At 40.6% G+C, this 13887-nt stretch overlaps 1 protein-coding gene across 9 annotated transcripts in view; it reads right to left on the bottom strand.

The window, feature by feature from the left end:
• The window catches only part of SRGAP2 (SLIT-ROBO Rho GTPase activating protein 2), a 242007-nt gene that overhangs the window by 109086 nt on the left and 119034 nt on the right, over positions 1–13887 (bottom strand). For all 9 annotated transcript variants that reach the window (XM_024750914.1, XM_024750912.1, XM_024750913.1 and 6 more), the window contains one exon: positions 7605–7767. In XM_024750914.1, the coding sequence (XP_024606682.1) occupies positions 7605–7767 (163 nt within the window). The remainder of the gene's footprint in view (positions 1–7604; positions 7768–13887) is intronic.

Genomic DNA, 13887 nt, shown 5'->3' on the forward strand with positions numbered 1-13887 from the left:
GGAGAAGAGATGAAGGGATAAATCTATCATCTACTCTTTCTCCCAGAGATATCGCCAAGCTAAACCCTTTCTCGAGAGGGCAGAGCACAGACTCTGGAAATCCATTCTCTCTCCATTGATTCAATCTACGGTACCTACCAGGGACATTCAACTCTACCAGAATCGTGAGTCATTTCTTCTCCTCTTCTCAGTTATGACAACACCACCATAGAACACGCCTCCTTGCAGAATCATCATCCTCTCCCCTCACATATGCCAAACAGCTGGACTCAAAGACTCCATAGGAAATCCTATCCAAAGGGGATAAATGGGTAGGTAGGCAAAAAGTACTGCTTTTAGTTTCAAATCGCCTTTATCCTCTTCTACTGCCAGAGCCATTTCCTTGGTGCCAAAGGAAATCTGACTGGTCATGTCAATTCTCTTGTGACTGATCTCCTGGGAAAAGGACACTAACACCTCAGGGCCCTGCAGAAAACTATTAATTGAACCTCTTATGTTTCTTCCTCAGCACCCTTCTTGCATTTCTTAATTCTTGAAGTGTGAACTATTTACCTGATGCCAGATTCACCCTCTTTCACCCTCCAAGAATAAAGCAGGGAAACTATAATGGGTTGCCTTGACAAACTGACCTAGATGCTTCAACACTGTCTGTAGCAGGGGAAAACATGGCTCACAGACAGACAGATGGGATCTTATGGCTTCAGATGTACCGCTGTGCTCTCGGGTTTCCCCAAGATGGAAACCAGAGTATCTACAGCAGTGATTCTCAACCCTGACTATATGAAAGGATCAGCTGGGCCCTATCCCAGAGAACATGATTCAATTGCCCTGAGGTGGGGCCTTGGCATGGTATTTTTAAATTATCTTTTAAATCAACTTTATTGAGGCATAATTTACATACAATAAAATGTACACATTTTGAGTATGCACTATGATACATTTTGACAAATGCACACACTTATGTAACCACCACCATAATGAACACTGTATGACATTTCCATAACCCCCAGTTCCCTTGTGTCCCTTGGCAGTCAACCTCCATCCCCACTCTGGCCCCAAGGCAATCACTAATTTACTTTCTATCACTATAGATTAGGGTTATCTTTTATAAAATTTCATATAAATGGAATCATACAGAATGTACTCATTGTGTCTGGCTTCTTTTTATCAGTATAATGTTTTGTGAGTTCATCTCCATTATTGTATCCAACAGCATTTCATTTCTTTCTATTGCTGAGTAGTAGTTATATATGGATGTAACACAATATGGTTTTCCACAATATGCTTACCTATCTGTTGATGGATTATTATAAATAAATAGCCAAAACTAACTACCATTCGTTTCCTATGGTAGCCATAACACATTTTTGCAAATTTGGTGGCTTGAAACAACACACATTTATTCTCTCATAGCTCTGGAGGTCAGAAGTCCAAAACCAAGTTCACTGGGCCAAAACCAAGATATCAGCAGGGCTGAGTTCCATTAGAAGCCTCTCAGGGAGAATCTGTTTCCTTGCCTTTCCTAGCATCTACAGCTGCATTCCTTGGCTCCATCTTCAAAGCCAGTGGCCCAGCATCTTCTCTCTGTGACTTTGCTTCCCTCCGCTTCTCTCACATGGCTGGCCTTCTCTTTTGTCTGTAATCTCCCTCCACCTCCCTTTTACAAGGACACTAGTAACTGCATTTAGGGCCCACTTAGGTAACGAAGCATAAAATCCCCATCTTAAGATCCTCAAATTCATCATATGTGTAAAGACTTATGGATAAAGTAAACATTCACAGGTTCTAGGGATTAGGACAGGGACATCTTTGGGGTGGGACCATTATTCAGCCTACCTACAACAAAAGCTATTATGAATATTCAGGTACAAGTCTTTGTGTAGATATATACTTTTATGTCTCTTGGATAAATACCTAGACGTGGAACTGATGGGTTATATGGTAAGTACATATTTAACTTCATAAGAACCTGCCAAACTATTTTCCAGAGCGGTTGTGTCCCATTTTACATTTTCACCAGCAACATATGAGAATTCCATCCATCCAAACAGTTGGTATTGTCAGTCTTTTTAATTGTAACCATTCTAGTGAGTATGTTGCATATCTCCGTATAGTTTTAATTTGCATTTCCCTGATGATTAATGATACTGAGCATCTTTTCATGAGCTTATTATCCATTTATATATATCTTCTTTAGTGATGTGTCTATTAAAACCTTCTGCCTATTTTAAAAAATGTGTGTATTCTGTCATCTTATTATTGAGTTCTATGTATTGCAAATATATTCTCCCAGTGTGTGGCTTATCTTTCATTATCTTAACAATGTCTTTCCAAGAGCAAAAGTCCAAGAATTGATGAAGTCCATTTTACCTTTTATTTTTCTTTTATAGTTCATGCTTTTTATATCCTAGGAAATCTTTGTCTCTTCAAGGTCACAAAGATTTTCTTTTAAGAACTTCCCAAGTGACTCTCTTGCAAAGAAGAAGTTGAGAACTACAGGTCTGTTGGGAATCTGACCTAGCTTTCTCAATTTAACCTGACTTTCTGCCATAGAACCTTAGGGTAATAAAGGTAAAATAGGAGTACAGTTACCTGGAATACCATAAAAAGAAGAATGCAATTCAGAGTCTTAGGACTGTCTGAATTGACTGGTTTCCAAGCCTAAGTGTGAGCAGCTGTTAAGGGCTAGAAACAGTGACTTGAAAAGCCAGGTTGGAGGTACTTTTAGGGTATCTCAGCTAAGTGAAAGGAGGAGACGACAGGACTGTCTTCTCCCCAGTGGGAAAAAGCACACCCAAGTTTATTTCAATTTAAACTGAGAAAGTAAGAAAAATGATTTCTATTCTTGGTGGGATCCTTTAGAACATGCCTTTCACAGAGACGAGATGGAGCTGGGAGTCAGAGTTGGCAGTATTTGGCCCCCATTTTTGAAGTCACCACATTAAACAAATGAAGGTGGCAGCAATAATATTTCCCCAGACCTTGGTTCTGACAGGGGTTAGACAGACTGAGCTTTCATTGCATGAAAGGAGATGTCAGGAGCACCAAACAGGCACAATTTTCCCTGGAGTCCTAGACAAAGTGGGCCTGTTTCTAAGCTGTGGACAGGAGGTTACTTTCTCTAGATGTTATATTTAGCTAAAGGAGTCTCTACCAGGGCTTCATGCAACATGTAAAATATGTCCCAGCAGACATAACCACAAACCAGAGGGCCAGCAGGGAGCATCCCTTAAGGGGGTTCAGTAGCATAGAAGGGCCAATTGTGCAGCCACCCTGACATCCCCAAATTAGCTGAGTTAGCTGTGAGCCAGATTTTTGGTCAGTTCTCATATTTAATGAGTCTTTGTTTCCCTCTTACTAGAGATTCTGCCCCTGGGGAGAAAAACATGCTGCCCTATTTCATTCTCAACTTCCAGCTGCTTGCCCAGACACCAGGTAGGAGAAACAACCCAATGTTGATGTTTAACACCTCCAGACCCTTTGAAGGGTTGTGTGCTAAAGAAAAGATTAGGTTAATTCTGTAACTAAGTGAAATATCTGAATTCAATGAAAAAGAGCAAGAAAATCCAGAGTACTCTCCACTCTGCATACAACACCTAGAGAGGCCTAATAGAACACGTAGGTGGAAAACCTTGGGTTCTAGAGCCAGATGACTGTATTCAAATATACTAGTCTCACTTCTTTTTTGCTTAATCTCTCTAAGCCTCAGTTTCTTCCTCCATAAAATAAGGATAATAGTAATAACCACCTTATTGTAAGGATTGAATAAGATAATGCATACAAAGTGCCTAAGATATTACCTGGCACATAAGGGTTCCAAAAATTTTGGTTTTGATGATTATAGCCTTTGCCAAAGGATCATTAAGTTTTATAGATTAAAAAAAATTTTTTTTAAGTTAGAAAACCCGTGATTTTTGCCAGTGACAAGCAGGTTCAAATTCACTAAAACGCAGGTAAATTTTCACAGGTGTCCATAGCTGAACCAGAGACAAAGGTATCTTTTCTGAAGCCTGTGTCTCCAGAGAAATGTGGGTTTTCCTTTTGCTACTGGAACCAAATTTACAGGTAAGATAAGAGGTATATTTATTTTATATATTTGGATTTAAGTGTGGTGTCTCTTGGTTGCTGGCCATCATAGATAACAGAATCTGAAACAATGCTTCATTCTTTAAGAAATGTGGTCTTCCATTGCTTAAGCTAGCCCCCTCTCCATACGCAGGCCCACTTTTGTTCACTCTTATCTTGGGGACTGTAGCTCACCTATCACAATTTAACAAAGGTCATCCAACAACTGGAAGGAAGTCCTCAGTGTAGGACGCCTTTGTCATCACACAATTACAGTGTATTCGGTTTCTAAGGTAGCATGGAGGTCGTATAGCCCAAATACTTTTCCTTAAACTTGAGGGGACTGAGGCATAAAAAAGAGAGGTAATTGTCCAGAGTTTCAGAGTTACTGGCAAAGCTGAGCAGAAGGGAAAGGGTCCCTTAGAGAAGGGCTCTGCTCTAATAGCATAAAGTAAGCCCCAGAAAGCTTCACATAACTTCCAGGGTGACCAGGGACATTCCTCAGTTCTCTTACCCGATTATTATAGCTCAACCAGTGGGATTCTAATTCTTCATGTGCAACATACTCTAAACAAAAGAGACTGAAAATTTAAGGTATGGAGTGAAAATGCTTCTTTGTCCATTACTAGAAAGCAGAGAGAGCCTCTCGCCCAGCCAAAAAGAATTAACCTATTCTTACAATCAGCCAAGCCAGCTTCTACCTTAGAGTTCTCTGCGTACATTGGATGCCAGGGGAGAGAAAAAAGAGGTTATTAACCCTGTGGGATAGTAAACATTGGCTATTCGACAATCCTACGGATATCTCTAATCAGCTATAATTTAACTGATGAAAAGTTATAATGATCAAGAGAAAATCCTATGATCCGTAACAACATACAACCATATGAACAAATCTCACAAATACAATAATGAATGAGAGAAACCAGACACAAAAGAGTACACACTGCACGATTCTATTTATATAAAGTATGAAACCAAGGAAAACTAATCTCTGCTGTGGACAGCCTGGGCTGATGTTGTCCTTGGGTGTTGGGCCCACCCCTCCCAACACCCCAGTGACTAGAAGGGAGCATGAGGGGACTTCTGGGGGTACTGAAATATTCTGTTTCTTGATCTGGGAGATGGTTACCAGGTGTGCTCGGTTTGTAAAAATGCATTTAGCTGTAAGCCTATGATACATGCACTTTTCTTCAATGAAATGTAATATATAAACAGTCCTGTGATTAATTAGAAATTCTTCCTTACACCCTCAGCATAGAAATGCATGGCTTAAGGAGGTCAGTGCTTAGACCACAGCTAGGAATATCATTCATGAGTGGGTAGGGATATATACCATGTCTTATATACATGCCATGCACTTAGGCTTTTTGTGAAATGTGAATGGCATTTGAGGAACCAGGAACATGTCTTTGATAGCTGGCTGCCTTTGGCATAAACATCTCTGAGATCTGGAGGGGTTATAAAACTCTCTCTGCTTGGTTCTTCTCTAACTTTCTGAAGCTGGGAGAAAAGTGAGCTGAGAGATTGGGTGAAGTCTAGATAGCTGAAAATGTCTCATAAAAGTTTTTCTCAGATGAACAGAGAAAATGGAGGAGGGAACTATCCATCAACCCCTTTTCTTCTCAAGATAGTCTAAGTGGCTGTCAAGATCGTAGAGAAGTGGTATCTGATCACTGTCAAGGTTCCACCTAAATAGGTTTAAAAATATGTTTTTTAAAAATAAAGATTGTATATATTTCAGGTGTACAACAAGATGAGTTGATACACACATACACAGTGAAATGATTACTACAGTCAAGATAATTAATATATCATCTCCTCACATAGTTACCTTTTTTGTGTGTGTGAAAAGAGCCCCTGAAATCTACTCTCTTAGCATAGTTCCAGTATTCAATACAGTATTATTAACTATAGTCATTAATTTTAGTCACATACAACATCACCAAGTGTTGCAGAATGATTCAAGTTAATGAAAAGCAAGCTAGAGCAGATGCTGGGAAGCATGAGGACACGGTGAAACATACCCTCGCCCCTAAACCAAGTATGGCCCCAACGAGAGCACAGCCGGGCCACTAAAAATAGCTAGTGAGCTCTGCAAGGAGTTATCTTTCTCTTCCTTCTTTTCATTCTGAGATGATTGTACCCTTAATATCCTGTCTGTAAGACACAGGGAAAGTCCCTTCACAGATGCAACTATGTAGATGGACGATTCTAAAGCAATTCTTTTTTCATGCTGGTATAAACAGAAGAAATTGGGTTCTAATTCCAGACCTACTGAGAACTGTATACTTCCCAATGTTAAGAATTAGAGGGCTTCCCTGGTGGCACAGTGGTTGGGAGTCCGCCTGCCGATGCCGGGGACGCGGGTTCGTGCCCCGGTCCAGGAAGATCTCACATGCCGCGGAGCGGCTGGGCCCGGGAGCCATGGCCGCTGAGCCTGTGCTCCGGAGCCTGTGCTCCGCAATGGGAGAGACCACAATGGTGAAAGGCCCGTGTACCGCAAAAAAAAAAAAAGAATTAGAAAACTGACCAAGAACTAAGGCTACTATCGACCACAGTCCTGTTTACTGAAGTCCATTCTCTCCCAGCGTCAAATTTTAACACTGGATTTTGTCAACTGCAAACCAGTGAATTCCCTATATATGAAATCAATGATAGCCCTCTATATATCCTCTTTTTACATACCACTTGTGGGAAGATTATTCACCTTCTAAAACGTATTCTGGGGATGTCATAGCTTGAATGTTGGACATGGTATATCATGTACAATGGTTGGGGTTTTTGCCACCATTTGTAACCAAAAGTCATAAATAAATGACTCCATTAAGAGCTCAGGTTGAAATAGCTTAGAAAAGAGCTTCTTGGGTTTCCAAAAGGCTAGTTCCACTACTGACAGGTAAGGTGAATTTGGTATAAATTTCTTAAGATTATCACAATAAATTTTGAGCTTTTCCTTAGTCAAATTTTTCGACATACACCCAAGGAATTGTGACAAAAAACTGAGCTTCAGAAAGCATTCAGGGATGGGTTTGAATACCACCTGGGGTACCAAAAAAAAAAAAAAAAAAAGAGGGAGAAAGCATTCAGGGACCCAAAGACAAAGATACGTCATGATAAGAATAACCAAATTCATGAGTTCACCTTGTCCAAGATGAGAACTTGGAAAGAGAACTAAACCAAAAACATAAACATACATGGATTTTCTAAATGAACTAGAAGAAGAAATCATGAAATGACACAGAAGGTTTCCGCATCTCAACAGCTTCACAAACCACTTAGGAAATCAACCAAACACAGTCATTATTAATATATGCAAATTATGAATTATGCTGCCAGTCCTGGGGTTGTGCCTTGCAAATGGTTACTTTCTCAGGGCTACTATAAATTCAACTCAGAAAGGAAGAAAAAAAGCCAATTCAAATTTTTTCTCCATAAGTATGTGGCAGGGCAAGACCCATGGAAAGCCTTTTAAGTGGGCCAATAAGATATTCTTTCTCTTATTTACAAGACTGTGTCTTTGACTAGAAATAGCTATTTACCTTTTTAAAGAGTCTTCCTGAGTCCTCGCTGACTTGGACAAATCGAGGAATGATATTATTCAGGTAGATGTCACTCAGGGTGGTGTGGTCCCTGCTCTCCCGCTTCACCTGGTTTAAGAGGAGATTCCAGCAGTTGACTGGAGAGAGAACATTTTGATCCTTCCTGCGAGAAACAGCAAGAAAAAAAAAAATCAGTGTTGGTAAGCAGGCAGGGCCAACATCTATGACTACAGTCCATGTCACAAAATCACAGCAATCAGAGCCCAACCAGAAATAAAGATGTCTTTCCTGAAGTTGCACCTCTAGTTTTCTCTTTTTCTAAAAACTCAGTGGAGGAAAAAGGGAGAAAATAAGAATAATGAAAAGGGGAAGGAGGAGAGAGGAAGAGGGAAAGAGGATTAGAAGAAGCAGGATTATCTGTTGAGCATCTATTATGTTCTAGAAACTTGGTAAAATCTTTATAGGCATTATCTCATCTAAGCTCCATCATTTTGTTGTCAGAAAAGAACTACCATTATCTGCATTTTACTGATTTAAAAAAAAAAAAACACTCAGAGAGGTTGTCACTTGCCCACAGCTATTAAGGAGTCACAGAGACAGTAAAAGGGAGTCAGGGACTAGAACCACAGTTCTGTGCTGACTAGAATGATTCTAGGAGGTCTGACTCCAAATTCCATGACCTCAACCACTAAATCATTTGGTTTTTGTCTAGGATTAGAGGGAAAAGTTAGTCTCTAGACAAAAATCTACACTACAGACTAAATAAATCCCCACACATTCATCTCTCATAGGATTCAGTGAAGACAACTGGTGGAGGCATTTGCCATAAAAAAGTCACCGAAAACTCTTCAGCCTCACAGAACGTATCTACAGAGGTTGGATTTCATTGATTGAGCCATTTTCTATGTCCCATACAACCAAGAGCATAAACCGTATCTGAACACATGTGTTCCAAAGATGTCTACAGCCTGAGTGGAATAGTAAAGCACCAAACCTAGATGCTCATTTCTACTGAAATCGCTGTGATCCAAAAGAATTATTGATTACATAATCAGCTCACAGCACTAATTTAAGCAACACAAAGTTTTACATCTGCAAGTTGGACTTCTTAAAGGAGAGAAACAGAAGGTAGGGGTTATTTATCAAGCGCTTACTGTATACTTGGCCCATGGCTGGGCCCTATACTCATGTTGTTTAACTTGAACTCTACAAAACTTAATGAAGTGGGGGTTATCAACCACATTCAGCAGATGAGGAAAGTTGGACTAAGAAAGGTTAAATATCTTGTTCAAGGTCACATAGCTAAAAAGTGGCAATGCTGGCATTCAAGAACAAGCCCTGTAATTGAAAAGAGAATGCTTGTAATCACTGCAAAGTATCAAAACCAGTTTGTTCCCGTTTCCCCTCTCCCCTCCCTACAGACAGACTCTTAATGCAAAGAAAGTGAGCTGAGAGTGGCTTGGTTAGCAAGTCTGCACCACTTCCCTTCCTGCTGCCAGGCACCTGTGACTTGTAGAGCATGGAATTCAACTTAGAAGGGCTCTTTCAGTTCAGTCGTAAGGTAACTATTAACAAATAATCCCGCCACACCTATTCTGGCTTCTGAACACACCATTAAACCAAAATATCTGTCTGACCAGCACCAACAGGCTGCTTCAAACCAATGAATATTAGAGTCCAAATTGAAACTGTTCTATAACTGCACTCCTCCCCCACCCGCTGCCCCAGGCACCACACTTCTGTGGTCAAAATCCCTAACATATATGTGCTGACCACTGTGGGAACAATTGTATCTTTCTAGGGAAATTAAAAGATTTCTATGGAAATTAAAAATATATACTAGCTAAGAGAGAGAGATACATGTAATTAGTCCACTCCTTTCAAAATTTCTAGCATCTGGGAAAAAGAAAAAGGTAAATAGAAAACAATCCTAAACTCAAAATGGTGAGATCTGAGCACAAGCATTCAGCAATATTTGATATTTCCACTGCAAGAAGACTTTCAAATTGATTCCAAATCAGTCTCAGTTACAAAATCCTAAGTCATCTAATTTTTGGGGGGTGGCAAGATATCCATGTCCTCAGTAAGCATGGGATATACCAGGCAATTACACTTGCTTTTTAAAAGGGCAGATCTCCCATGACCTTAACTTTACAAATGGTTTCAATCTGTTTCTTGCAGATGAATGTGGGTTGGTGGTGCCTCTTTGTTCTTCTCCTAGAGTGCTTTACACACATAAAAACATACTACAATTCAATTTTATAAATGTATAAACACTTGTATCTTAAATGAACAAAGTACAGTAGTAGGAGCTTTAGTGGTTATAAAAGTACTGATGTCACAGTACAGTGTGGGAGACAAAGAAAGACCTATGATATAACAAAAGGTTAAAGGTATGAACAAGGGGCCTCCTAGCTCACCAATGTACATCACAGATCACAAGTGAGGCAGGAGAGGCAAAACCGGTTCAATACCATGCAAGATGATGCAGAGCATAAATCCCAAGGGGACCCTTGAGTAAACAAAGATGAATTAATAAGAAGGATGGGCAGAAGTGGGATTCTTTTAAAATGCCTTATCACTTAACATTCATAAATATATATTTATTAAAAATTTCTAAGGTGCTACAAAAACTTTTACATGTATTTATTTCCATTCTTACAGCATGTGGTGGGACAGCCATTATTAGTTTCAGTGAGCAGAAGCTTTAAAATGTGTTCTGAGAAATGCTGGAGTTACAGAGAATCCTATTTCAGTTTCAAACAACTGTAATATACCCATTCAAATGAACAACCCCCACTGAAATATGTAAAGGACCCAGGCCCAGTTTCCCTGCAGTAGATACCACCACAATGTCTCATGGGCTGCTGAGGTGAGCTTTGTTATACGCAAGCTTTGGAATAAAGAATCAATGCATGTATCCAGACTGCTGGAAAATGTGCTATCGATTAAAATGTATGTTGCTCTGCACAGGTTTAGTTTTTAATTCAACCTGTGTGCCTCCTTGAGTAAAGCTGTTCAGGTGAGCACATGATTTGACACACAGTGGCCAAGTTCAATTACGTGCCACAGAAGGCTTAGGGGCCTATGCCGAGTTCATGGTAGACCACAGTTGGGTAGTAAGGATATACACGCTCAATATGATCTCATTTCATTATCAGTTGTTGTAAAGCTTATTATACATTTCCATTTATCCAATTAATATTGATGAAGGAGAATAGGAATAGCTTCTGGGTAATGTCAGTGATTCAACTTTAAAACAGAAAACACCCTTCTTTTTCAAGCATCTAAATCAATTTAAAACTATCTCAAGATAGTCTGCGTGAGTCGAGATTTCTTGCTATCAAGCAACCCAAACCAGAACCTGAAATAACTTGGATGCTGAAACTGATAAAAAACTGCAACTCTGATTCATAATCTGGGTTCATAAACCCAGCCTCATTGTTTCTACTGATTAACTCTGTAATAAGTACTCTTTATAAATTGGCACTTTAAAAGTAGATTTACACCTATGAAACACTGCTTTGATCTGTTGCATATATGGGAGTTCTATGTAAGATTTTTATTTTAAAAAAGGAGTCTATGGCCCTAAAAAAAAGTACTAGACTCTGTTGTCTGTTTCTCCCAGGGTTTCCCAGTTTTTTACGATTACTGTAGTTTTCATACAATATTTTTGGCTCTTTGAGTTTGTATGCTTTCTCAGACTTATTTCTCCTTCCAACGGAGGTGTCTTAATTAATTCATTTATTTATTTTGGGATAGTGGTGGGGAAGGAGAGGTGTGGGGCATGCAGTAGGAGGGGAACACAATTCCACTGTAGAGGCAATTTTCCCAGCCACCGTGAACAAAGGCGAAACACACTTCAGGCTGGAAAACGAGCAAGTCAACGAGACGTGATTTCATAGGGAGCAAATTAAGGTTCTGCGAGAGTGGTTTCCTGCTTCAGCAGCTTTGCAGCCTGATTTTATTTGGGGCTGCTAGAGCCAAGAGAGCTTCATTTGGTCAGGAGATTGAAATTTGTCTTTATATCTTTTCCATCTATCATTTGTTTGTACAGTTTCCTTACTTCCCCCACCCACGGGGAGTCTTAGGTTGTGTGATACTTGGGCATTTAAAGAAAAGGGTCTGCATCCCTTAGGCATGTGCTGAACAGCTGCAAACCTCCTCAAACACTAATCCCTAAAAAGCAGACAAAATATCCAGAAGTATTTTTATTACTTAAACATTTTTTCAGGAGGAAGATCAAGAAAACGTAATACTGTAATTGAGAGGGAATGACTCTGGAGTCAAAAAAAAAAACAAAACCAGGAGAAAAAGGAGGCTCAGAAAGTCACGAGCCAACTATGCATCCACAGAATGATCATTGTAAATGATCTAAAAGAGCTAAACCCGGGGCTTCCCTGGTGGCGCAGTGGTTGAGAGTCCGCCTGCTGATGCAGGGGACATGGGTTCATGCCCCGGTCCGGGAAGATCCCACATGCCACCGAGCGGCTGAGCCCACGAGCCATGGCCGCTGAGCCTGCGCGTCCAGAGCCTGTGCTCCGCAACAGGAGAGGCCGCAACAGTGAGAGGCCCACGTACCGCTAAATAAATAAATAAATAATAAAATACCTAAGGCGAAGAGCTAACTCCATAAAGGTCCAAGTTGGCCTTGACAGAACACTTCCCTTTTTTCCATATCTCCTCTGTTCAGTTTCAGTTGTCTCATCTATAAAATGGACACATGTCCTGTTGTTGTACATCTAGCTCCCCAAAGATCTTCAAAGCATGACTGTAAAATCCTGCACGCTCTCCTGGCCTAAGCACTCTTTATGGCCTAAGGTGCCATTTAATTAATGTGCCATTTAATTAAAGATGACTATGTTCACAGCTCTGCAGATGGGCTGCATGACACAAGCCTGGCATTACCGGATGGCTTGAGCTTCTGCATTGTTCTACTGAGGTACGTTTCCTTTTGGGCCAATGGTCTCCGACTTGCCCACCTCATGGGGCTGTTGTGTGGCTCAAATGAGATGATGAATGCAAAAAAATTACATCAACAGTAAAGCACTATACAAATGTGAAGAAATATTATTATTTTTATTTCCAAACAAACTAGGATTCAGCATTCATCAATTTCCAACATGCTCCTCACCCGGCCCTGGGTCAGGGCCAAGAGCTCAGCCTGCTGCAAATGCACAGCCCTCAGCAAATAATGGTTGAGATCAGACCACAGCAACAGGCAATTAACCAAGCAGCTGTAAGTCTCTGGGAAGACATGAGGGAGGTACCAACAGGAGAGCAGAATTTAATCTTCCACTGTCCTTCTGCCAAGGGGCAAGGTGGAAGGATCAGTCCTGCGTTCCACACAGGAAACTGTGCTGAGGTAGACAGGAAAGAAGCCAAAGGGAGCCCAGATTGCCAGAACCCTAGATGCTTCTGCAGCTTCCACCGAGCCCCCTTTCCCAACGTTCCTATCAAACCTGTCAGTCAGTCTGTATATAAAGATGGCAAATGTCAGTACATCTAAGAAGAATGTGGTTTCTCACTTTTAAAAACAGACATACATGTGAGGGTATACAAACACCCAGATGAGTTAAACAAATACATCATTCAATATAGATTATTGAGTACCCAACTATGAGGAGGATAAAAAAAAATAAAAGGGATCATTTAGTGGTAGTTGGACAGGAAACTAGTGACAAGGAGGAGGCTAGATTTTTAAACCTAAATTCCTGCCTGCTACCTTGATTAAAATGAAGTGAACTGAGGCAGCCAAAGAGATTACTTTATTCAGATGAGTGTTATTAGCCTTTCTGGCTTACTTTTTCTATTATGCATTTTGCTGATGCTGACAGAAGCAGACCGGCTGGATAGAGAGGCAAAGCCGCGGATTTATGGCTTGACAGTGCCATGCATAAAATCAGACCCTTGCTGACCCAGATAAGCCAGAGGATGGATGGGATTTGCTGGGGAAGGTGTTAAAAGAAGGAGGGGAAAAAAATCACCAAGGTGAGAACTGACTTGAAAAAGATTCTGCCTATAATAGTTGCTGCTGGTTGTGTGACCCAGTAGTACAGTGGCAGCCTGGAGGCATCTTTCAAAGATAGGCAGGTGGGCAGGCAGGGAGGGGGCAGGAACACTTCCCTGGGCTTATCACAGCTACAGCTTCAGTTTTGCCAGCAATGAGATCAGAGTAGGAGAGTTCAGAGACAGAAAGAAAAAAGGGCCGAAGGCAAAAAAATGTATATTCTATGTATGGAGAAACCGGCTTTCAAATTTTCAGGGACAAGTTAATACCACA

The sequence above is a fragment of the Neophocaena asiaeorientalis genome, unplaced genomic scaffold (genome assembly GCF_003031525.2).
Source record: "Neophocaena asiaeorientalis asiaeorientalis breed wild unplaced genomic scaffold, Neophocaena_asiaeorientalis_V1.1 scaffold67, whole genome shotgun sequence".
NCBI classification, from domain to species: Eukaryota; Metazoa; Chordata; class Mammalia; order Artiodactyla; family Phocoenidae; genus Neophocaena; species Neophocaena asiaeorientalis.